At 27.8% G+C, this 27,313-nt stretch overlaps 2 protein-coding genes across 4 annotated transcripts in view; both read left to right on the plus strand.

Moving 5' to 3' along the window:
• Positions 1-27,313, plus strand: part of LOC113370014 (short neuropeptide F-like) — a 172,709-nt gene that overhangs the window by 63,193 nt on the left and 82,203 nt on the right. The window lies entirely within an intron of this gene.
• Positions 5,915-25,051, plus strand: LOC113371111 (urea transporter 2-like). Its single transcript, XM_026611757.1, has 6 exons — positions 5,915-6,035; positions 7,900-7,994; positions 15,824-15,955; positions 18,124-18,243; positions 19,968-20,122; positions 24,994-25,051. Exons 2-6 carry the CDS (start codon positions 7,965-7,967, stop codon positions 25,049-25,051), a joined length of 495 nt encoding a protein of 164 aa, XP_026467542.1. The 5' UTR covers positions 5,915-6,035; positions 7,900-7,964.

Here is a 27,313-nt window from a genome sequence, read left to right on the forward strand (position 1 = left end):
TAGATTTGTAAATGACAAAGTGATATTTTTAACATAAAATTGCAAGTATCTGAAAAATAGTTGCAGTTTATAAAAGGTCAAAATACTAATCATCACAGAAATAGATAACAAATTTTGAAGAATTGAATTAGATGGAAATGCATGATCTCGATTTATGCAAATATTTTTTATAACCAATTTTACTATTTTTTAGAACGTATTTTTATTTTGTACTGTTTTATAGTGCTGCCATAAGCTTATTGTAAGTTGTTTTTCATTTTAATACAATTGTTATAATTATATGCTATTTAATTCTTAAATATTATATATATATATATATATATATATATATATATATATAATTTGATTGTCGCGATAACTGGTAATTAAATCATTATCCTTTATGAAGTATAAAGTAACATTTTGACTAAATGCACTTGATTTCTTGTTTTATAACTAAATAATCAGCATTTATTGAAATTGGACGAATGTTTTATAACACAATTTCTTACATAATTATAATATAATATATTATGTGATGTGCCTATTAGAAGGAAATTCGTGACATTTATTTTGCATATAAAGAATTAACGTTACATGGTGCGCCGATAAGACCGCCGCAACTGTTACACATACGCATGTTGAGTACAATTTTTCTTTTATTTATCCTTAAGAAATCTTGAAACCAAGGAAATATGTTACTTTTGTTATATATATTAAGATTTTGGGGTACATGGCGCTGCAACAAATGGATAATAAAATATGAGCCGTATTATCTTAACGACCATTAATCAGTAAAATATACCGTTTTCGACGGTAGTCCTGATTAGTTCATGCAGTTCTTCGGAAATAAAAGAAAACTATTTCAGGAAAAAATCACAAATTTATCAAATTTTGATCAAATAAATTAAAAATTGGTTTCAGTGTAATCTCCTTAGACAAAAAAAGGGCAGAACTAGTTAAAATCATACGCTTTATTGCGCGCGTTCGAATTCTTTGAGAAAGAATGTATACGCTTAAAAATTGGACAATATATATGCTTTGACTATTTTGGTATGCGCGTGATGTATAAATAGGGATTTATAACAGGCTACCGTTTGGCGTAACAATAAACTCATATATCTAATAATTAACAAGTTTTATCTTTTAGCAAATATTGACAGAGTTGTAAGTAAATACTCATATATTTATAATATGTTATTTACATGTATATTGAAAAATTGTCAATAGCATCAGAATGGTAACATAATTGCTCTGTTCTTTGAGTAAATAACATGCGTTTATAATACTATATTTTCTGCTTTAAAATTTCAAAGAAAATCGTAGAAAGTTATGATAATCTTTGCATTACCAATAATATGGAACTACTAAAAGAATAAAGCAAATTTTTATTTATAGATTTATACATTGATTCTTAACTCAACATCTTAAATGCTGTAATTGCATATCTGAAACAGTACATAAATTCAAAGATTTCAAATTCTTAAAACGATGTTTAATTTACAATGATTTGTAGGATTGCATATTTATTTTTAAAAGTTAGTACATTTTCATTGTTAAGTTATTATTAAGTAGACCTGATCTGCGCAAATGCGACCTGGTTTCTGCACCATTTCGTAATAAAACCCGCGAAAGTTTTATAACCGGGAAGTCTGCATAATTATAATTAAGTTTTCAAACTCGTAAACTATAACAAGAGCTTATATATGCACAACAATGGTTGCTCGGCCAGAATGCATTTCCCTTGAGCTTACTATGTAAGATTTTTGTTGCCATTTATCAACATAGTGCTCAACTGGTCTATTTCGTAAAGAAAAAATATTTTTGAGACAAATAAAATAATACATAATTGGAAAAGGGAGAAGTTCGAGCACAATAGCTGATAAAACTGATGTACTAATTGCAATTAAAAATGTGAACATAAATATTTTGTGCATACATCTCCAAGTGATGTAGGACTACTGCATGATTTATGCTGAAGGTAGTTCATTGAGGCAGAGTACCTGTAAAGCAGTTTGCTTAATTAATAATATATATATTATATATATATATATATATATATATATTACAGGGCCGGTCCTACCTTGAATGCGATGCATGCAAAAAATGCGGGCGCACGCCTTAGGGGGCGCCAAATCGAGATTCGGATATGAAATTTATAATATATGTAGTTTTTTCAAAATCATTAAAAAATATAAATCTTCTTTGCATCTTTTACTTACTTTGGACAATTAAAATAATGCCTTACCTTACTCTTAAAATAATTTAATATGAAGTACCAGTGTTATGTTTTTGCTTTCTATGATTTGTTCAAAAAAATAAATCGCATAAAATCCCTAAAATAAATAAGTAAAATGTTTCAAAAACCCAATATTTATTACCAATTTGTTAGAATTAAATGAAAATTTCAAATATTTTTGCAAGCAATAATGAACATACTGAAATTTTTGGATGTCCGAAAAAGTCTGGATTGAAATGCGGGCGCTGAGTACCCCAGGACCGGCCCTGTATATATATATATATATATATATATATATAATCATTTTTCTTGATGTTGAAATGAATATTTTTATTTTTAATTAAATAAAAAATAATTTTATTCTGTTTTGCATAATTCGATGCAAACCCATGTTGCCCACGTTTACCTGATACGTTCGCAGATGCAAAATATATTCACTTGGCAACAGCCGTCGCTTATAATCTCATTAGCGAGAAACTTTATTTCTTAGTAACTTTACTTTTGTTAGTTCAAGTTAACCCACCCAATGTGTACTCGTAAAAAGGTTTCATTCCCCTATAGGGGCAGACTTGTAATTCGACATAAAAACTTTTCCAAACCGCAAGAGTTTTTATGCGATCGGGATAATATATTTCAGGGGTGGGGAATAGATATTATCGTAACATTATTGAGAATTGTGGATTGGTTTATGATGGTAAATCAGTTACATATTTGTAAATAGTTTATTTTTTTATGTACTTTTAATCTAACTCCCATCAAAGAGAGAAATTAGATAATAATATTTAGCTATGGCAATTTATTTTTCTAGTTTCTGAATAAAACCGCTTGTATACTGATAACCGTTTTTATGCATTTCTGGTAATTGTTTACCAGAAATGCATACTAATTTTAGTGCAATGTTCAAGATTTAAAATTCCAACAAAGCATTTTTAATTTTTTGAAGGAGAAGTTTTTTATGTCTTTGCCAGAAAATTTGCTAATTTTATTTTTTCTCATCGTTTAAAGCTATTGTAACTCGTTTGGCAACAAAAATAATAACACTATGTATGTGTATACTTATGTGAGCTAAATTTAACCTTTTGTCAACGTTTTCTCTGGAACGATCAGTTTAGAGTCTGACCAAAAAGGGCAACACTTTTGGCTAACGTTTTCACAATAAAACCTGAACCAAAAATTTATTCAATTTGGCTAACGTTTTCGCAACAAAATATTCATGCAACTTGCAAAGTAAAGCAAAAGCAAAATCTCTAGTGCCTTACATTTAGTTAGAGTTATTTATTCATAAAATTTGGCACTGATTATATTTGCTGGATATTATCATATAATGTTTAATTTATATTAGAAGTTTCTAATAAAGTATGTATTGGATGAACTTGTTACATAGCTTTAGATTGTTATACGGAAATTTTTCTGATAATATTGTTGGTTAATTGATAACCTCATTTATTTTCAAGTATTCATAACTTTGTTGAATAATAATGCTCCTTATAGTTCCAACCTTGTCAAGTAGTAAAAGCTCGATATTCCTGTACTACAACTAGTATTCTGGGCACGTACTTGGAAATCGTAGAAGGTATATTTGCTTCAAATCAAATAAATGACTGGATGGAACACATGTAATATGATCATACATCTATTGTAGCTATGAATATAATAAAAATAATTTGCACATTAGTTCTAGGACCCAGCGTATTTTTTGCAAATATTGCTTGTACCTTGGCCCAGTTTTTTTAGCACTCGACATATTATCTGGTTTTTTTACCATCGAACGTATTTCTGGCCTCTTTTCTTAAACTTATAAAAAAAGGTGCTGTCTTTTATTTGTTTAATTTATAGCAATGATATTGGACCTATAGCTAGCGCAACTTTTTTCATTCCGTCGTAGAAACGATTGAAAGTTTGTAGAATATAAATTTCCAATGAGTAGAACATAAAACCGGCGATCTGGCGGATTTTTTCCGGTCGTAGCTTTTCAGCTGCTGGTTGAAAATTTATCATGGTAGCAATAAAATAGCTATAGTAGAACAGATACAAGAGTCTACTAAGCCATTATAAACATTACTTAATGCATGTGTATTAAATTAAATTTTGCTAAACTAATCATATTTTTTCGCAACTTGGCATTATAGATTGTCGGTGTCGGCGGAGTCAAAATTTCATATTTCTATCGTCACAATTTTGAAACTTACTAACTTTCAGTTCATATTGATTATATCGATACGCGTATAGGAAAGTCCCAACTTGTCTTAAGACAAAGTGCCTTAAATCTTAAAATGATTTTTTTTGTTATAATTAATAATAATTTAAAATTATTAAATTATAATTCTAAAAGTTTAAAACAAGCTAACTGTATCAAAAATTTAAACGAAATTTAGTGTTCTGAAAACTTTATATTAAAACGTGCGAAACATTTCATATTACAAATATAAAAAATTATTTTTATCGATAGTACATTCTACGTATGATCATTATAATTTGAAAATTAATTTTGTTTAGACGTTAATCAAGAAATTACTGTGTGAGCGAAGCGATAAAGTTTTAGATCATACAGTAAAACCTCGTTAAGACTATTACGTTTAAAATATGTCTCGTATAATACGCCACTTTACGCTTGTTCAGGCACTTTGGCTATCTGCTTAGGAATGATTTTAGTTTGATCTATAGAAATTGTCTTAACAGGGTTTAACGGTAGTTATTATTAATTTTTTTAATGCTAATCTTTGAATTTAAATTCACTTATGTAAGTCAATTTTATTGCGATTTGTATTTTTGGTATAAAATCGATTCCAAAATTTCTAAAATTTATTTGTTTTCGGCAGTCGATAATTTTTCGTTTGATTTCACAAATGAATATAAAAAATCATTTCTACCAAGATGTTATAACTAACAAAAAATGTATAAAAGGCTTTAATACTAATAAATTTTAAAATATAATACAAATATTAATTTTGTTGAACAATCAATTACTATGCGAACGAAATTGTTAAAGGTTTAGAATATACAGTAAACCCCTTTAAATCGATTACTGTTGAAATATTTCTCGCATAATACACACATTACGTTCCTTCAGGCACTTATATCATATCAGGCACAGAATAATATTGTTTCTTTACCGCATAATACGTTTTTCTGAGTAAGACATGTTTTAAGTTCGGTCGCTAAAAATTCGTCTTAGCGGAGTTTTACTGTAGTTATCAGCTATTATGAGTATTTTATATTTAAATTTACTTATGTAAGTCAATTTAATTGCGATTTGTATTTATGTTATGGTGTCAATTAATTACAAAATTTGTGAATTATTTAAAATCGGCATACAACCATGTTCGTTTAAATTCACGAATTATGTCTAGTTTTCCTACAAATTTACTTGTCCTTTCTGGATAGGTTTAAAAAGTATGGCAAAAAATAAAAATAATGTTCACTTATTAGTGTTTTATCAAGTTGGTGATATAGTGTTGAGAATCACTGTATCAATGCTGCAGCATTGAGATTGCAGTTATTGGCATCTGAAACACAAGCAGTTAATTTTGTCCCCTTCTTCAATACAAATAAACATGTTTTGCTCGTGCAAAAGTACCCAAGTACTTTGTATATATATACATATAATATAATATACCTACTACGCCACCTCTCTGTATGAATATTTTAATCACCTTACAACATCGGATCAACAGGCGTTCATGAAATAATACCAGTTGGGCGATCATTCAAACACTTGCTTACCGACGAGCAACAATGTGCCAACGGATATATTTTTAAAATAATTTGTTTGGAATTAGTTTGTGCCGAATTTATGGACAATATTGTGTTACTATAGGTATATATTCATATGCTGATAATTCACAATCTTAATACCTAGTGAATGATGTGATTTATAAGTTAATTTGGGGCAAAGTTAATATTTAACTAATTTTATTTTAAAATTAATTTTAGAATACTTTGCGTTAACGAGAAGTTAATGACTCTAATTTTCAATTCCTTAATTGAAATTTTTAATTACATTTTCTTAAAATATATACATACCATATAAAATACATTATTTAGAAACGATTTGATTCAAATTATTTATTGTATTCATTACTATTGGTATATATTCATATGCTAAATAATTCACAATCCTAATAACCAGTGATCGATGTGATTTGTGTGTAATTTTTTGCCCAATTAATATTTAATGATTTTTGTATTAAAGATTATTTCGGAATACTTTGCGTTAATGAGAAGTTTATGACTGAAATTTTTAATTCCTGAATTGAAACTTTAAATTTTATTTTCGTAAAATATATGCATATTATATAAATTATTATATTTATTATAGCAAAATTATTGCCGAATTTATGAACAATATTGGGTTATAGGCACATATTCATATGCTAATAATTCACATTTTCATCATAATAAACAGTGATCGATGTGATTCATAAAGTAATTTTTTGCCCAATTAATATTTAAAGAATTTTATATTAAAGATTATTTTGGAATACTTTGCGTTAATGATATGTTTATGACTGAAATTTTCAATTCCTAAATTGAAACTTTTAATTCTATTTTCGTGGCATCACAGATGAAAAATATTATTTTTTTTAACTATTTTATTCAAATTAATATTTGTATTCATTACAGTAAAATTATAAGTGACTCGAAATTTTATTTAAGATCATCTTCTTTTGCAAAGCTGTTTCAGTTTTGAAAACTACACAATAATTGAGCATTTTTGATGTTTCTTTGTTATTAAAAAATTTAGTGTTTTTGTTAATGATGTTTTTTTCGTAAGAAAGTCTAACGATATAAGAATAAGTCGATGCTCCGTTAATAATTTATTTTTTCTAAGCAATTATTTATATTATACTATATTTTTAGCACAAGTTAATGTGTTTCGTACTATCTGAAATATGTTTCAAACTTGATAAAATTTCGATGCCAGCCCAAAATAGCTGTTCAAATATTTATTACCCAAATTTAGATACTTTGGAAATTTCTGTCACTAAATTTTTAAATTACTAACTAATTAGTTAGTAATTTAAAAATAACAACAATGAAATTTATTAATTTTTTTTAAATTTTATAATTACTCTTTGGATATTAATAAACCTGTAACTGCCATTAATATATGTAGTCATAATGTCAAGTGAAAGTTGCAAATACCAATTATTGTTTTGTACAATAATATACTAAATGCTTATATTGTATAAAATTTATTTTGTGACTTGTATTTTCTGATATTATTTCTTACAAAAGAGTTTGATTTATCAAAATTTACATTTATAGAAACGTAAATTCATTTAATTAGAAAATAAAAACTAATTTAGTATGAAGAGCAATTAAACTATTTTATAAATTCTGAGGTGAAAATGCATCTTTTGAATGCATTTACTCCACAGATCGCTATACATATTTTTTCAAATTATTATAAAAATTCAAATTCGAATAATAAATTTCAATTTATTATTCATAAGAAATTAAATGTAAATTGAATAAATCAGCCACATGCATTAAAATGCATGCAAAATTTAAATGCATACATGCCTCAGAATCCATAAAATAGTTTTACTGATTTTACAAATAAGTATTTATTTTGCTAATAAAATATTTCTTTTAACATTACAAAAAAATCAATTAGATTTGTTATTGATACAATTATTTAGTATTGTGTAACTAATAATAAATATTTACATTTTCAGTAAAATAAATTGAATAAAGTGATTAATTAATAAAAGTTGTGTCAAAAAGTTTTGTGGTATCAAAAATGGCTGGATCACACAAGAAGCATAAAACTGTAAGTCTTTATTTTACATATTTTTATAATGGTAATTTCTACCTATTTGAAAGTATTTCTAATTACATTGATTAATTGCTAATGATTCTCAATGATATTTAGTGCATCATCAGTAAAATTATATATCATGTTTGATATTGTTTTCTATTGTCTAGACTTATGTTAAACAACTTTTATTTAGAGCACAATAACAAAATTTGAGAATCATTATATTTATTTATTGATCAGTTCAAATTGTGTGGTTATACATTTGAATTATGTTTGATGCATCTGTACAGCATCACTATTTAGTGTCATATTTTCGTTTTTTTTTTTGGCTTTGTGTATTTGCATATATGCATGTATTTATGAATGTATGCAATATGCATGTATATCAATAAACATAAAAAAAGTGTAATATTTTTCTAAATGGTGTTCCGTCAGCATTTTTTTTATCTTCTGCAGCCATGTTTACAAATAATGTTATACGATACTTAGAAATCAGAGTAAGGTATCGTCGAGGTAAATTGAGACTGAGCAACTAAACCAAGGATTTTTATTGGTTTAAAAAATGCCGCTTAAACACTTTGATGATTATTAATTTGTATCAATAAGATTTGAAAATAATGAAGATACAAATCAATAACAAGTAATTGGTGTAATCTGTGTGATAAAAAATCTTCAAAGGCTAGTTAAATTGTTTGTTGTACCTATTCGTGATATAAAAAGATAAAAATAATTAACTGAGCTTATCAGTAAGAGTGATTCATAAAAATGCATTAGATATAATTGTCTAACTAACTTTTATCAAGCCAGTTATTAGGAATACATCCATATTTTTTATTTTTTTTTATTTGGCCTTGCTTACTTTGAGCAGTTTGCCACCTACATTATTTTTATTTATTTACATTTTATACTTATTTTTATATCATATTCAATCTATATATATCCTATTCTATATTCTTATTTTTTTAAATTTTTGCTCTTTCATATCAAATTTCTAATTTTATTCAACTTTTATTTTCATCCCATTTTTTTCTTCATTCTTCTTTTTAATCTCAGCAGGTTCTAATATTTTTTCTTCTCACTCCTAATACAATTCAGCTGATCGAATTCTGTAATTCCTATTTTTCTTCAATTTCAAATTAACTACATATATTTTTTTTCTTAAATTCTAAGTCATAAATTTTATGACCTGTGACCTTGACAGGATTTGATCCTGAGATCCCTTTCATTGACTGTGACATTGACAGGATTTGATCCAAAGATCCCTGTCATTGAAAGTGACATTGACAGGATATGATTCAAAGATCCCTGCCATTGACTCTGACATTAACAGAATTTGATCCAAAGATCAGTGACATTGACAGGATATGATTCAAAGATCCCTGTCATTGACTCTGACATTAACAGGATTTGATCCAAAGATCCATGTTATTGACTGTGACATTGACAGGATTTGATCCAAAGATCCCTGTAATAGACTGTGACATTGACTGTGACATTGACAGGATTCGATCCAAAGATCTCTGTCATTGACTGTGACATTGACAGTGAGCTATGCTAGCCACCATCTCATAAATTAAAATTAAAATATTGGCAAATGTTGAGATTTCAGATGTAAAATACTACAATACTAGTATTTTCAAGTATTTAGCACAAAAGTAATTAAATAATTTACTTTATATATACATAATCGGGTGTGTAAAATTAAATGTTGAAATTTTGTCAAAAGTACTTAAATATTTGTTCATTATTTACCTCTAATTACTTATTCATTACGAAGAAAACAACTTTTGACTTCCCTTAGTCCTCCTAACTTATTATATACAAGTTTTGGTCTTTCCTTCTAAAAAGCGATATTGTTAAGAAGAATATATCTATTATAATATATAACTCTTACAACTGTAAAATTCTGATAATTAACGCCACCGAGATGGCATATAATTAATACTTTATAATTATATTTTGTATATAATAACGCAGTTCTAAGAGACAGATCCACACTTTTATCAACCTACTTTTGACTCTGATTCAAAAGTTTTTGAGTCGATATTATTCAGAATAGTGAACCTTCTAAATTTTACTTCGACCAACATTGGTTATATGAGCTTAGTGTAAGAACCATTATTCAGAAAGATTTTGGAGTTTATGGAGTTCTTATTTTAATTCATATTTGTATAATAAAGTTTTGATTGACAAAAAAAATGTATATCAGTCTTAATCTTGAATTTTGCATTAAAATATAGTATCTCATCTATCGTTTGCCTTTACAGTGTTGATGAAGTCTTCTATAGTCATTTACAGTTTTCTGTTCGAATTCATTAATAGCATTGACATCATTTATCGTTTTTGACATATTTTGTTTTAATCCTTCCCCCTCGCGAATTCCAGACTTAACACGTACTTTGCGGCCGGAGTGGCGGCATTGGAGTGCAAAGGGTTACTATTTTTACTTTTTGTATTTACAAATTGCTAAAACTATTAAGATCAAAAACGTAGAAAATATTAATGATAGATCTGCAAAATGTGTGAAATTACTTTGTATCTTGCTATGCAATTTTAAATACCTATTAATTTTGAAATTGATATGAATATATTATTTTACCTAAATTTTATTATTGACTTATAGTGTCATGAAATTTATCATCTATTGTTATATATTATTGGTATACTATAAATATGTACTTGGGAATAATGAATAATAGTAGAACCATGTTTCTATTATAAGGTTCTGTTGTTTTTTGTAAATAGTATTCTACCAATATCAGAAAATAATAATATTTGTGATACTCTCGATTTGTAACAAAATTTGAGAACATTATTATCATGTTGATTATTAATAGGATTTCGAATGAATCCAGAAACTTAACAATCGTGATTGCATATCTGTTTTACGTGATTTTCTTAATCGAAATTAAAAAAAAAGATTATTTTCAATCAAAAATATCTGAATTTTTAAAATAATCAAGTAAAGATCAGTCTGCTTTTAAATTCAGTAAATATACTAGCTATACTAAAGACAACATTAGAACGTCGTCTGATTGAATAAAATATATGACGTAAAGTTATATTAAAATTAAGCTGTTTTTACGGAGGGGAGTAGAAAACGCGTGTCTATTCTGAATTGAATAGAAAAATGCAATTTTTAATAAGAACAATCTGTCATTATAAGTAAAGTAACAATTAAGGCTTTAAAAACAATTTGTTATGTGATATGTCTTCATTTGTTGATGCAAATATTGACAATTGCCACCGTATTGACAATCTTCTAAAACAAACACAAGATAATCTTCAGTAAATATTGCAGGTTATTTATTTCATTACACAACTTGGAAAAAAATTCCTTTAACTTGAGTGGAAAATTTAATAATAGACCATATTTTCTTAAATATCGTTTAACGAATTAAGTCAAATTCTTAAAATCATGCAAATTTAGTTTTTTGAATTTATTGTTAATTTATTCTTTTCGAATTTCGATTGCCAAATATTTTGTCATGTCATCGTTAATACTGTATTGCGTTCAATTCATATTTATCCGTTTCTAAAATCTATTTTAAACAATTGATTTATTCATCATTTTCATATTATTTCAATATTTCATAAACCAAACCTCGTTTTGCCATTACTGTTAAGAAAATTAATTCATTTTTTTAAACATATTTCAGTCTGTACGTAATGTGAAATCCCATTTTTTGAGCGGTTTTCTTATATAATAAGCTTTATTACAAATATTGCTTGGAATTAAAAAAGGAATAAATCGTTACTATCTTGTAACTGTTTATTCAAAATATGTTTGTATCTCAGGTTTGGACAAATAATCTTTGCAGTAAAATAACACCTAATAGCAGTATTGAAAATTTAAAGTAAATAAAAACTTTGGTATTTCTGATTTTTTTCTTTCAATAAATCAAGAAATATCACAAATGCAAAAGGCGAACCGAATTTAATTATGTGTTGAACGGTTTGAAGCTGATAAAAACAAAGTAAAATGGACGTGACATTCTTAATCTTTATTATGTAATTTGTTGTACGAACAATAAGTATAATAATTCAAATTAAGATCTACTGTGATAAAATTCTATTCTGAAACATCATGACATGTATGTGGATATGTTATAATATTTATATATGATACAGAAACAAAAAAAAAAATATTTGTTTTTTTTAGTTAGTTTTTTTTTGGTTGTGTGAAACGGTTGTTTAGTTTAGAAGACCTTAATATAATTTCAAAGTGTACGTTATTTAGTTGTTTTATAAGATGTGTTATTAATTTTAAGTTAGAATCAACAGATAATTTTATATAACCAAGTAAATAATAGAAATTAATGCAAATTTAGTTTAAAAAGAGCCATTTTACAAGAAACAGATTAAATTCATAGAGTTAATCCAACTCTGCTCATGCGCAGTCTTATCTTTATCAAAAATGTGCCCAGAAAATTGATATTCTTCATTGTTTGAATATTGTTGTTATTATTCTTAAAACTCCCTCTAAAATTTTATTGAATTTTTCCCATAACTTGCCACTTGGCATTGGATCTGTTTGCCTCCTGGCTGCCCCATTTTACCTCGCCTATGGGATATTGAGGGACAAAGGAAAAATTTTAGAAAACCAGTTAGAAAATATATTTTCATAAGTAGGAATTAACTGGGAATTGCACTGCAAATAGTACGATTTTTTTCATTCGTTTGTTTGATGATGTATTATAGTTCATTTTCGTACAATTACTTGAAGTCAAATTGGATCCTTGTGTCCTACCTTATCATTACATACGATCAATCAATATCCGTTAAAAGGTTTGAGTATTTAAATTTCTACTTTTTACACTTATTTCCAAATTAACTGTATGGCTGTATATATTGTTATTAAATTTGATTGGTATTGATTGTCAGTACATATCGCCCAAATAACTTTTTATAATTAAATATTAATCTAGCAGTAATAATAAAATTAAAAAATGCAAAACGCAGTTGCAAAAGATAAAAGTGCAGCAAAAGATGCTGATGCATAAGATCAGTTTTGTATGCAGATGGAAAAGTTTATCTCCGCACGTTCGGTGACGCATTTGCACTAGCATTTTTGATGGTATTTGTAACTACTATTTAGTAAACAAAATATTTCAAATCAAATAAATAATATTAAAAAAATACTTTATTTTTAAAGTGATGTGATTAATTGTAAATATTATATCACGGTTCATTAATAAAATAATAATTGTGATAAATGATTAATAATGATTGTTAACTGAGTATCAAATGACATCATAATAATAGATAATAAATTGCGAATTAAACATTACAATGTTATGTAATTAATAGATTTTTTCGATAATTATTAATTAATTAACTCTTTATTAAAACTGCACATAAAAACAAGTTAATGCAGAAGAATTCTATTTAATATTTATGCCATATTATGTTTTAATATTTCATAATACTGTCAACCTGTTGTTGACTTGAACTCACTTATTGACAACCAAGTTTTCCACGAAAAATAAAAATCGAAATATGCAGATTTCACAAATATTTTTCCAATCCCGTGTACATAATTTTTGCAATCAACATTGTATGCGATCACGTTGAATAATTATGCTGTATTATCGCTTATCATTTTTGTTAGGATAAAAATTCCTAATGTTTGATAACACCTCGTCTTAATATATTCCCAATTAGTGCGATTTGAAACGTTTCGTAAATATTTGCGGTGACATTTCATGCGGAAGTACTTATTTTTTGATTTGCACAGCCAATTAAGTCATTCACAATGAATATAAATTTATGTGAATAACTGCTGTACACATTTATATTTGCTTAGAGACATTACGTTCCTGGGCTGTTAGCCACGTGCTCTCGTGATATGTTTGCATCGATGTTTTTGCCATACGTCTTTTATTAATAACGATTTTCATACGCTATTAAATTATTTGATACGATTTTATATTATATTCAACTATAAACGAGTGATTTGTCATATTTTTTATATCAAGGACCATCAGAGTTTGTCATGACTTCTCATAGCTTCATAGGTGACAACGAACGATTGTCATACATTTACTTGATGAAATTATCATTAAAAACTCATACTGATAATATTTTATTGGGGTTTCAATTCCAGGGGGGAGATTGAAATATTTTCTAAAATATCATCGATTTCGCACTTCTGTGGCTATACTTCTTGAAGGTTTTATGTAAGGCGAAGTCTCGTAACGCCGGACGGCATCTAGGGCCGGACATTCTATTTAACGAGCCAGTTATATAAAAAAATAAAGACGTCATTCGAGATACATTACCTAAATAGCTTTTTTTACTTATATGCAATTTGATACCACGATACACGCCTATTTTGCCAAAAGCGAATACTTTCCAAGGGCAATGCAATCATCTTAATTTTCTCTTGAAATGTCTACTTACTTCCGAGCATAGTAATCATGACCTTTCTGATATGGGATTCTCACAATCAGACCTACTCATTCTCTGATCAAATATCAAGGTTCTTGTAAGTACGGACTTTTTCGAAATAAAAAATTGCGAGACCTTTGCAAATAACGGAAGTAAGGACAAGAGATAAGATACAAACAATGGCGACATTTCAAAGTCATCTCACGATGACATAAATCATTGAGCTATAAAGTATTTATTTACAGAACAGTTTGTAAGTATACTACTATTTCATGATAATAATGAATGGAAAATTTGAGAAAAATATTTTCCATATTCAATGTCTAATTTTTCTTATCTTGGTATCATCCTTCGTTCTGAAACATTAAATAAATTTTCTTTTTCTTTATTTGTCATTGATTGTTGGTTTTATATATAAAATTTGTGTAATTTACCGAAGGAGAAGTAATTATGTTCATCTATTATTAATCAGTATTTTAATTAATATTTACCAGTTTTTAACTCCTCGAATTACATGTCATTCTAAATCGTTTGAAACCAAGATTGAATTAGGTATGTGTATATGAGTGTTTCGATGAAATGAAGAGATCACATTTCTGCAAAGGCAGATGTCCAGCAGTTATGGATATTTAAAAAAAGTTTAAAAGTTGCCATTTGGTGATCTAAAATGATCATCACAAATCATTATTATTAATTCATATGCAAATAGAATTATTGGTGGACAGGTAGACAAGTGGTAGGGTAGACAGATAAAGGGTAGACAAAAAAATGAAGTGGATAGGCAGATAGGTAAGCAGGTAAACAGATAAATAATTAAAAAATAGGCACAGTGTGAAGAAAGATTAATTTATTTTTGATTAGTTTTATGCCACAATCGGACGAGCTATTACTTTATAATATATCAGATGAGTGCAATATTTTTGGTCGACGTTTTTTCCAAAACTCCTGATCCATTTCAAACTTCCATTTTAGTTGAGAATCGTGTTGATCAGTTTTTAGTAAAGATCCTATCGCTTTACTATATTATTTTTAAAAAAAACTGCTTTTGACGATTAAAACTTTGCATAGATCATGGTTTAAACAACCATACTAAAATATTACATGTTTTCGAAAAGTAATTTAACAATAAAATTCATTCAAATTTGGAATGGCCACTTTTTGTGCACTGTATATGAATTAAGCGCGTGTTCATTTTCCTTTCATTAATTTGTAATATTTGAAGTTATTTATCAAAAGTAACCACCATGCTATTTATTGTATAAACTGCAGTTTCTTATATGTCAGGTTCTACAGCAATTTAATATAATTATAAACCACTAAAATTATTATATTGATTTCTTAATGATTAAGACTATTGTAGAACCTGTATGTACATATTGTATATTGGAAAGTCTATGCAACTCACCTTAAAGCTAAATTCCACTAACGCCTAGTTTTTTTTCTATTTTCAGGGAACGTACCAGATAATTAGATCATTCACTGGGGATTGTCCGGCTGTTTCAAATTATCTCGCCGACAAGAAGACTAAATCAGCTTGGTTGGCTCCAAAGTTTTTAGACGCGTTTTTCAGGTCTTACAGTCAGGTGAATTCACTTAATTTAGTCAATATTAGTGTATAATAGTTAGATTACATACTTCACATTTTAAACAAGTTTATATTCACATATTAGCGGCGAAATATTATGTTAATGGCACGATAATTTAAATTATCTATTAATTAAGAATAAATTATTTATTCCATATACATTAATTAAATGTGTAGCTTATATGAATATCATTGAAAATTAAGTTTTTTTAATTAAACAAAATGATTAATTAGAATTAACTTTCTAGTAAAAAGATTAATAATTAATACTCTAGTAAAAAGATTAATAATTTTTAATTATGTATCTTATATAAATCGCCACGTTAATAGTCACATTTACATAACGTAAAATAACAAATGATATGATATTAATTGAATGTGTAGTTTATATATCTTAAATATTTTGAATTAAACAAACAGGTTGAAAATCAACGCAATTAATAATTATGTATTTTTTATGAAATTGCAAATTTGATATAATTATTTATCAAGCCAAGAAAATTAACAAGGGATAAAATCGCTGTAAATTATAATGAAAAGATTAAGCAAAACTCACATTATCAAATAAGGTTTGTTATACAAACTGCTTTGCCTAAATGATAAAAATCTTCTCTCCGACTTTCAACATTTTCATCCTGCACATAAAATCCTCAGCGAATAAAATGCGATTAGCGTTGTTCAAGGGCAGAATAAATGCATTAATCTCTCTAAAGTTTAGTTGGCAGAAAATGTAAGAAGATTAAATACTTATGTGGTATAATAGTTAGTCGAGAACTTTATCTACAGCTTGAAAATCACTTACCCGCAAGTTAAGGGCAACGGGCTATGCGGGTTCAACTAATTGATTAAAGTTTGCAATAGATCACTCTTTAAGAATCAAGTAATAGATTTCAAATAAAACGATTATATTTAATTATACGATCAGTTTTGATGGTTTTCTTGAAATGAAACCAAAATAGAGCGGTACGGCTTTAAAGCTCAGCAACTTTGAAGTGCTTTACTCAAAAAGAGTGTTTCTCCTCTAGGAATGCAATATATTCTGAGAAACTTTGAATGAAGGAGGTAATTTTGTACATATTTCTGAGTTTAGTTATTTTCATGAAAATATTGTAGGAATTAATTTTGTTTAGGGCACTTACCAGTTGTTGTTAAGTTTACATACTGACTATTATTTATGTATTATTAGTTACAAAAGCCTTGCATATATATATATACTTGTTATTCGTACTTATGAATAATTTCATTTGTGATGCATATCAATGCTGATCCCATTGAATATATTGATTTATTGAAACTGTGTTTACGTTGTAAAATATGGAGTGTTTGTGGCAATAGTTGTAAGAGCTTTGGTCTTGCTACGACAACCTTGCAGAATCAATTCCCGTCTCGGAAAACCTGACATCAAGCAGCACTATTATCAATTGCAAATTGGAAATACAGGTTGAAAATGGTGTGAAATATAGTAGCCCATCCACGATTTGCTGCAAAAAAATAATCAAATTAAAAATACTTAATCAACTAGAATCACAACTAGAAATGAAACTTATTGGTTGCTCTCTAATAGCCATCTCTAATCAAAAACAATAATTAATAAATATTTAATATAATAGACGAATTGTAATTTATATGTCAAAATATAAAGATAACCATAGATAAAAAGGATGAACCTAGTGAAATATATTAATCAATTAATTAGAAATAAATTATTCAGGCACAGTCAGGCTAACTGAAGATTCTATTAGCCTGGGTAGGAAGTTTTAGAATATTAGATTGAAAATCACTAATAATTGAAACGATTGAAATTAAGTTCACAAATAAGTAGTAATCTATTTTTTCCATTCTGTATAAAAATATCAACTGTTTTGAATCTTAACAACTTTTGGAGCAACTTATCTCGATATTTAAGCTTATTTATATTTCATAAGTAAATCACATTATAAACTATATTGTAGTAAGTTCTACTATAAATTTATATATTTAACATGATATAGTTCTATTAGGGTACAAATATTTCAACTTTACAAATTGCAAATGTATGTTGTTTAAGATAGCAGTTTGACTCAGCAATAGTGATATCAAAATAATTTTTATAATATTGGAACATTATGTTATATAGTTCTTATAAATAATTATTTCTAACTTTTTGTCCTGTTTTATTTTTTGCAGGTGATGTTGTGTAATAATACATTAAGCGGTGTAATTATGTACATAGCTTTATTATTCGCTCATCCACTTGGAGCCTTCACATCGACTATAACTTGTTCTATCGGAATCTTTACTGCATATGTAAGTAATTAATAGATTTTAAGTTTTATGGTCTTTATAGTTTATATTTAAGATTTATTATCTTTGATTCATGAAAAAGAATAGCATAATAAAATAAAATTAAATTAAATTTTAAAAAGGATTTAATCTTGCAAATTGTGATTCTAGTAAATACTTTCAAGATCTAATAATAAATGGTAGTCTGTCTGAAGGTAGGTCCGTGGTTTGAAAGCACCACAAACAATGATTTCTGTTCCCTCTCGTGTTTATTTTTCTGTTACCCTTTTATTGCCATTATATCACTTTTATTCACTTTAATACATTTTTTCAAAACTTCTGCTTCCATATTTCTTGTTTTCTATTTGGTTTTCAGTTCCCTGTGTTCAGCAATTATCTGCATTTTTTCCCTAATTTTTTTAATCCTTCTATTTTACCTTCGACGACTGTATAAGAGTATATAATATTGTTAGTTCATTTTTCACAAGGAGTTAATTTTCTATTTGGATATAATCTGATATAGCGCTGAACTTATCATTTGACTATATTAAATTATGCCAATGTAATTACATGCCCCGAGTTCTCCGCATCATAAATACTATAAGTCTTACCTAATCGATAATTTGTTCAAGCATCCATGAACTTCTCTAATTAATATTAAGCTGGAGATAGATGCATTTCTGAATATTGAATAGCTTCTACTAGCATAGTTGTCCAAGAATATTTCAAATCGTCTTATACATCTAATTGTTTAAAATAATAAAAAATCTACACCCGTTGTAAGGCGGTTATTAATATTATTCACATGGGAAAGTATGTTTTTGCGTTATTTAGTGTTACAGAAATAGACATGAAAAAATGTTACTTCAATTGAATGGTTAGCTAAATAGAGTACCAATACAAGAAATATCACGTTGAAAAATCATTCATTCTTTTGAAGATTCTAAAAATAATATGCACATGTGATATCTAGTGGAATGCTTAAGGGTGGGTTGAATTCTGGTATTATTTTCCATTGTTGAACAACTATATAGCCGCAAGATACATATGTAAAACGTGTTCTTTGAACGATTTACTGCGAGTTCAAGGTGCGATATTCTGTCTCTCATGCTCTTAAACTGAATCAAATTAATAAATTGTACTTAAATTTGCAGTTAATGTTACAATATGATAACTATAAAAATCAGTGTACTAGTACCAAGGTTTATAAATGCTCTGTATTATTTTGTAATCGTTTAAATGACATTAAGAATAGGGTGGCTCTACTAGCCAGTGTATCAAGATTTAGATCTCTAATAAATACCTGATCGTCCAGTGATTTAAGATTAAATTAGGTAAGAATCTCGGAATTCGAGATACCCAGCTATGAGTCTGTAAATAACTGTATATTGACACCCTAAAGGTTGTCTCAAAACCTACATATATTGCGTACACCATACCATATGTAGGTTTTGAGACAATTTTTAGGCTGTCAATATAGAGTATTTACAGACTTACAGCTGGGTATCTCTAATTCCGAGGTGAACTTACTATGATGAATGGACTATGAGATCAAGTAGTGTCGTAGTTGAAGAACTGCAGTTCTATTAAAACAATAATAGTTACTTTGTTACAGAATATTAGAATAAGTACTCGTAAAATGATGGTGCCTCATTTCCAAATCCTCTAATTATATTACTTGATCTTCTTTTGAAAAAAGAAATTCTTTACCTAATTGCTCTTGAAGGTTTTTAATGTTTGCTTTTTAGTTGATCCGTCAACCAGGTAGCGTTTTGTCAAATGGATTAGCCGGGTACAATCCGCTCCTCGTCGGCATGGTGACAGCCGTCAGTCAACCCAATATGCTTACTGGTGATACAGCTGTCATCGCCTGGTTATACGTCATCATTGCCTCTATTATATCGTAAGTAAAAAATATACTTATTATGCATATATATATATACAAAAAAGTAAAGTGAAATCTTAAACTACTAACCTAATTACTAACCTAAGCCAGTAAAATGAGGTGTAAAGTTGCGAATCATATTGAAAATGGAAAATTTGAAAAATTTCTTATTGTATTTGTTGTGACAAGAGATGTTAAGAAGTTCGTGATCCACCGAGATGCTGCCGAACTCTATTATTACACTTTGTTTATATTTTCGAAGCACCAGATGTATTTAGATAATGCCTATATCAAACCAATTAAATTAGAAAGATGTTAAGTAGTTTTATTTATTGTATATTTACATAACTAAGATGCTGATTAATTGAGTTAGATGTTACTTGTTTGAATGTTGAATTTAGTTACTTAGTTAAAGTTGGAGATATTACTCCTTTGAGTGTTGATTTTAGACTGTTACAAAGATTTGATAATTTTAAATTATTTTTCACGTTGGCCCATTTTATGGACTTAAGTGACATCCCATTACAATTTTGGATCCAATCAGTGGCTGTTACATTAATTAACCAATCAGGTATTGACCGGTGATCGCATGGTCCGAAGAATTAAATGGGGTACAGGTGATCCGAGTTTCTTAGAAATATAAATTAATTGTAGAATGATATATTTAGGGACAGAATGCATGATACTAATACGGATTATTTTAATTTGAAATAGTATAATAAAGGATTAGGGTTTATTGCTGCTATCCTGTATAAAAATAATAAAGCATATAATTAGATCAGGTTGGTCAACAATTTGTCTGTTGATTAATTCGATAACAATGAATGTAAAGCTGAATTAATTAAAAATTGCAAACTTATTGAATCCGTCATAATATTTATTGATTATAAACTATTATTTATTCTGACAAGGTGTCTGATTGAGATACAGTATGTATAAACATGTATTTAGTAATAATGGAATAATATACTTTTGCTCGACGTCGAATACAAAAGACATTGAATCGAAGACAAAATACACTTACACTACACTACTACACAACGGTTAAATATATCAAGCAATTAATAATTGAAACATTGCATTATGATATATACCAGTTTGTGAAATAAACTTAAATTTAAAAATAATGTGTGCAAATAAAATTCAGTTTCTAATTAATAATTAACTGGAATTATCCATAGTAGAATAATCTATTAATTTACACATTATTAACCCATTAATTACTAATCGATCAATGATCAGCATGCCGCAGGCAATAGTATATTTTTTTCTATTAATTTCAATCCATGACGAACTTGCAATCAAAAAAATAGTATTCGCTGATGTTGATAAAATATCTCACGTAAACGTTTTTTATTTGGACAGACACATCAGATACGAGATCGTTATCGGATTCTATGAACATGGAAGAAAAAACATGATCAATGTTTTTGCGCTATTCAAGGTGTCATATTCCAAGCTTAATTTAATTTGTTCGCCGAGATTACAATAAATTAATAATACGTATACATCGTTAAGATGATATCTTCATTTATCATTTCTCACGGTATTGAACTTTAGATTTGCATAACGATCACGAAGAATTAGTTCGCATACTTGAACTTAATTTGAGAAGTATGATGTTTCAGAGAATAAGAAATGGAGATGAATGTATTTATTATCAAATCAATACTGTATCAGGAATTTATTTTTGATTAGAATAATGATATTATAACTTACTAGAGATCTGGATTAGTAAATATAGGGAAGACTGGGTACGGTTGTGCCAGGGTACGGTAGTAATAGAAGTCAATACTTGTATATTGACACCCTAAAAGTTGTTTCAAACCTACATATGGTTTACCCTACCATATGTAGGTTTTAAGACAACTTTAGGGTGTCAATATGCAAGTATTTACAGACTTACAGCTGGGTATCTCGAATTTCAAAATTCTTACCTAATTTAAGCATAAATCCTAGACATATACTGATGTTGAGGTAGGGTCCAGAGGGAGAAAGATGAAGTATGTTTGTTTGAACAAGTTTGCATTATTGCATTGGGTCAACGCCCTACATTAACATGATCTGTAAACCGCATTGCTTTTAAAAAGTCACACTAAGTTATCATGTTCGAATTATTTTAATAATAATTGTTAATTGTATACAGATGGAACACTTTGCTTGTTGTTTTGCTGTAAGTTGAACATTAGTAATTATTAACTAGCAATTAGTTTTTGCTTAGATAATTTATAGTTCAATCAGAATGATGATTTGTTTGCGTGTGCGTTGGTTTCTGACAAATTTTGTGGGTACGGTTGTGACATGTATTTATCGTTTTTTTCGTGTGAAGATTAAACAGATAAAAAATCTAACAAGACAAAGTACGAAAGAGAAAGTAGAGAAAATTCAATTCAAGCGAAAAACACTTCACAAAAAAAGTATGTTTTATAAGCAACATTCAATTTCTTCTTTGCTATATCAGAAGCCATTGAAGTCACTAAAATAATTAAAAATGATGATATGTTGAAATTTGTGATTATTTTGAATTAAAGATTTTCCAATAACTAGATTTTTTAAATAACTAAATAGTTACTATAAAATTTATAATCGGATAATATAATACACTTACAAAAACTTAAATTTATCCATCAAACAATAGTTTTTCATATATTGAAATATATAACACAACTACTTTTTGCATTGAGATTCAGTGCTAATATTATGTGCATACATAAAACAATATTCTTTTATTTAGATTAATGACTTCCATGCATTCTTTGGCGATCAGGTACCTGTCAATGAAAAAATCATATTTGTACTCACATCTACGCATAGGCCGTTTGTTCACATATAATATTCTGTTATGTATATAATAATATATATCATTGCCTTTATCTGACTTTCCATTTCAAAACAACTGGTTGGCCCTCGGATAATTCGAAACGGTATAGTGTAGTATTATTTACATATAATATATATATATATATATATATATATACATATATATATATATATATAATATAAAGTTACCAGGTAAATTATACGTGTGAGCTCCCATAACTGAAAACTTTGCAAAATGATCCATTAAAGTGTTGCGCATTCATTAAATATCTAATGCTGTTGCGCAAAATTCTAGGTCGCTGCGCTTGCCAATAAATAAATATTACACAAATAAGTGTTGTAAACAAAATAATTAATACTGAAAGGGTAGTAAACATTAAAATTAAATTGAATTTTAAAGTCTATTCATTCCGCTTCGATGAGTGTGCAGTAGTGACATAGATTTTCACTTGGAAATATAGATATAATTGTTTTCAAGTGAAAATGGCGCTTATCCGGCATTGCTGCCATCAATCAAATATTTGCCCTATTACAGAAATTGTGATAGGAAACATTCTCACCCAGAGATGAGACAACTATACAGATAACTGCTTGGCATATTGAAATACAATATGTAGTCAATAAATCTTATTAGGAGTTAAAGATGACCTGTTTTAGGACACTTCTATATGATAAACTTTTCTCTCTTTTTCAATTTCCATAAAGTTTTATTAAAAAAAGCATTTATACACAAAAGCATTACATTTATAAAAAGGTTCTTACGATGCATTCTAACCTTTTTCATCTAACTTTTTTTTTATTTAAATTTTTGCAAGAACTGTTAACTAAAGATTTTTGTGTATAATATTTATTGACTTTTAGGGTAATGCATTTAATTGATGAATTATAAAAATCGTAATTATAAAAATATTCTAATACTATTTTTTGATCACGTACATTTAGTTTTCATATGTATTAGATCCCTAGTCATTTTCTTTTTAATTTTATTGAGTTTTGCACAAAAGCAGCAGCCACATTGATCAACATTATTCTGACAGTTCGGCGTATGTAAGTTTATCATATAAATATATTATATTGAGAGCTAACGTCATAACTTTTTCAAATTGTCCATTTATCATGATATCGACTTCTAATATATGTCTTAATCCAGTGATACTTATTTCTATTTGTTTAAAAACGTAAATACATCATATACACGTTGAAATATATATGTATAATAAGGATTTTTCTCAACATTTGTCCAAAAAATTATTAGAAATATTTTTTAATAGAGTTCTGCAAACATTACATTATAAGCTTCTTTCAGTTACGATGGCATAAAAAATCGTTTAAAAATAAAATCATGCTAACAAACAGTAATTAAAATATATATTCAATATAAAACTTATGTATTAAACTAAAAATAAAATAAGGTAAACTAGCATTGATCTTAATTCGGTACCATTATTCGATGTTTATCGTGTTTACATTTTTCATGTTCTTAAATATTTCTCTAAAATAATTTTACTTTGACTTTCAATATTTTGAATTTATATATATATATATATATATATATTATATATAAATAGCATAATTCGAAAATCGCATAAACTCATTTCTAGAGCGAATGAAATAAGAAAAATATAAATTAAACTTTTTAAACCTGATATAAAAAGTCTGATATTTTAGACCTATCTTGATGAAAGAAAACTCGATCGTTAAGTAGTTAAAACATTTTATGATTATTTTTATTTTTTGTTCTTCAACGTTATTTATTATTAGGTCAAAGCTTTTCAAATGTTGTTCGCTATTCCCTCAGCAATTGATTTGAAATATAAAGGTTTGGATAAACTTCTCTTGACAAAAAAATTTAGAATAAAAATTTTTAAATGTTAAAATTTAAGTTTATATCTTGAAAATGGAGTGAAACTCAGGTGAAAAAGTGTGCCAAAATCTTTGAACTTAACTATTAAGTGCCATTATATGTAAATATACAAACACTGTTATATTACATAAATGATGATGAATCGTAATTAATATATCATGAAATATTATTTCTATTAGTTTTAAATTATGATTTATGATTTCAGAGTATACTTAGCAGTGCATTTGGCATCTCTGCTGGGAAGAGCGGAGCTCCTGGTCTGACTTGGTCTTTCAACATCACACAATATTTGCTACTAATTGTTCTCTGGACTTATAGAGTGAATATTGAGCGACATAATTCTGTCACCGAAATTAACCAGGTAATATTATCTCAACGTTAGTGGTTAAGAAATTAGATATGATAATGCAATATCTAAATTTTGTAACGCTAGCATTTTAAATATTTATTTATTAATCGATTAGATATTATTACACACACGTGTATAATATTGCAATTTTTTTAATTCAATTATAGTTTCATAAATAGTCAATCAAGGTATTCAAATTTTTATTCATTATCAAATTATTACTGTAGTATAAACCTATAAAATATTTTGTGTATAAAATGGAACAAATCACTTTTTCATTTCGTCAAAGGTCCGTTCTCTCGAATACTGAATTAGCATTTTTTTAACATATTGCCCTGTATCTTTGAAACTACTAAAACAAAGCAGGTCTTCTCATCAAAAGGAATCTAATGTTTTGCGAATCATTCAAATCGGTTGATCCGTGCTCTCGAAATCGTCGATGGAAAATTGTATCCGCACACACACACACACGTGCATACATACATACATACATACATACATACATACATACATACACACAATACATCATTTTGTGTAAGATAAACCAATTTCCAGAAATTTTCTGATTACTATAACGTTTTCTTGAGAAAGTTAATAATTTGAGCTTATTGGTTAATTTTTAATTTAAAACTAATTAATTTATTCAGAACGTACCAGCGACCAAGTATTTCGAATATTGTTTTTGATCCTCGTGGTAGAACTTTGTCGTTATTGGTGTAAGTTAAAAGTTTTCGAAAAAGTAAATTTGTAATTCGAGGATAATTTGCTTCAATTTTTATCTGCGAATATTTATTCTTCAACGTGTTAAAAACGATTACTTATAATATTTATTATTATGAATCTTCATCATTTGAACCGACGAAGGTGATAGTGTCAATTTTTATTCACAAAGTTTAATTGTCATTTGCTTAATCAATTAACTTTTAATAAATAAAATAATGTGATAAATTATTTTTTACTTGCAAATCTAGACTTCGATATAATGATATATTAAACGAACATCATAAAATTGATCGTTCATGCGTCTTATAGTGTGCGATTTTTCCCTTTTGCATATTTCTCTGCGATCTATTTAATATGTATACTTCAAATGCAATTTCGAATGCACGATTCAATAGATTTATTTCTTTCGATCGTCTACTGCAGAATTACAAATACATTACGATGTATAAATTTTTATTGCTCGGAATAATCCGCATCGCTGATATAATTATTTCTATTGAACGGAATCAATCGTCGCGCGTTCGATGCGATGTGATTTATTGGAACGCGAACTTCTGCGGTGTGTTTGTCAATTCTCTGATTCAACGGCTCGGCTTCGTTTCTCGATGGGAACGCATTTCTCAATGCTGTTTTTCTTCGATATTGGCGCATTTTTAATGATTTGATACTTTATCGGCGAAGTGATCAGATCCGCAGTTTTCGCTTTGAAATGACATAATAATAATAATAATTAAACTGGAAGTATTTCAAGTGATAATGAAATTTATCACAAGGAGATAGGTACATGATAGGATAGTGGGGTGCTATGTAATATTCTATGTAGACTTTCTAGTATATAAATATCCTATTACTTAGCTTTTTATATTCTTATAGTAGTGGCGATGGCGTAATAGTCCAAGCCTCACGGACTCGTATAGAAGGGTCGTGAGTTCTAACGCGATGTCCATTTTCACTTGAAAATATAGATCAAATATATGTTTCCAATTGAAAATAGCTCATTTCAGGCACTGCGATGTGAAATGGCAATTGAAACCTCTACACTTTCTTTCCCTGAAGTTGGAGTTTAACTCAGCCCACGGATCTGCCCTAGGGCAGTACTTACCCATTAAAAGAAACCGAATCGTGATAAATATATGTATTATAAAGCTTTTATTGTCCACAAGGCGAGCAACAAGTTGTACTAGTGGTTTATCTTGCATAGCAAACAGTTTATGAAGTTAACAATATTTTGTAAAAACAAGCAATAAAATGTGATATTATACTAAAAGCATTGGGCTGTAAGTATTTCTTGGAAGCTATCGATTATAGACGTTGCAATGTTGTTGATAATAATATTAAGGGCATATTTTATTTTTAAAATAAAACAGATTAAACATTCGATTATGATAATGATTTTAAGTACTATTTCGGTTCATCTTATTCATAATTGTAGCAGGTGCTATAATTATTAGTT

This window comes from Ctenocephalides felis, unplaced genomic scaffold (assembly GCF_003426905.1).
Source record: "Ctenocephalides felis isolate EL2017-DRISC unplaced genomic scaffold, ASM342690v1 CF-g0.4_SCAFFOLD_01492, whole genome shotgun sequence".
Classification (NCBI taxonomy): domain Eukaryota; kingdom Metazoa; phylum Arthropoda; class Insecta; order Siphonaptera; family Pulicidae; genus Ctenocephalides; species Ctenocephalides felis.

What these genes read in the sequence shown, in the direction of transcription:
- LOC113371111 (XM_026611757.1), top strand. Translation starts at nt 7,965, where the DNA reads ATGGCTGGATCACACAAGAAGCATAAAACT. An exon ending in CACACAAGAAGCATAAAACT is followed by an intron (nt 7,995 to 15,823) that starts GTAAGTCTTTAT and finishes TTCTATTTTCAG; the next exon opens with GGAACGTACCAGATAATTAG. An exon ending in ATCATTGCCTCTATTATATC is followed by an intron (nt 20,123 to 24,993) that starts GTAAGTAAAAAA and finishes TTATGATTTCAG; the next exon opens with AGTATACTTAGCAGTGCATT.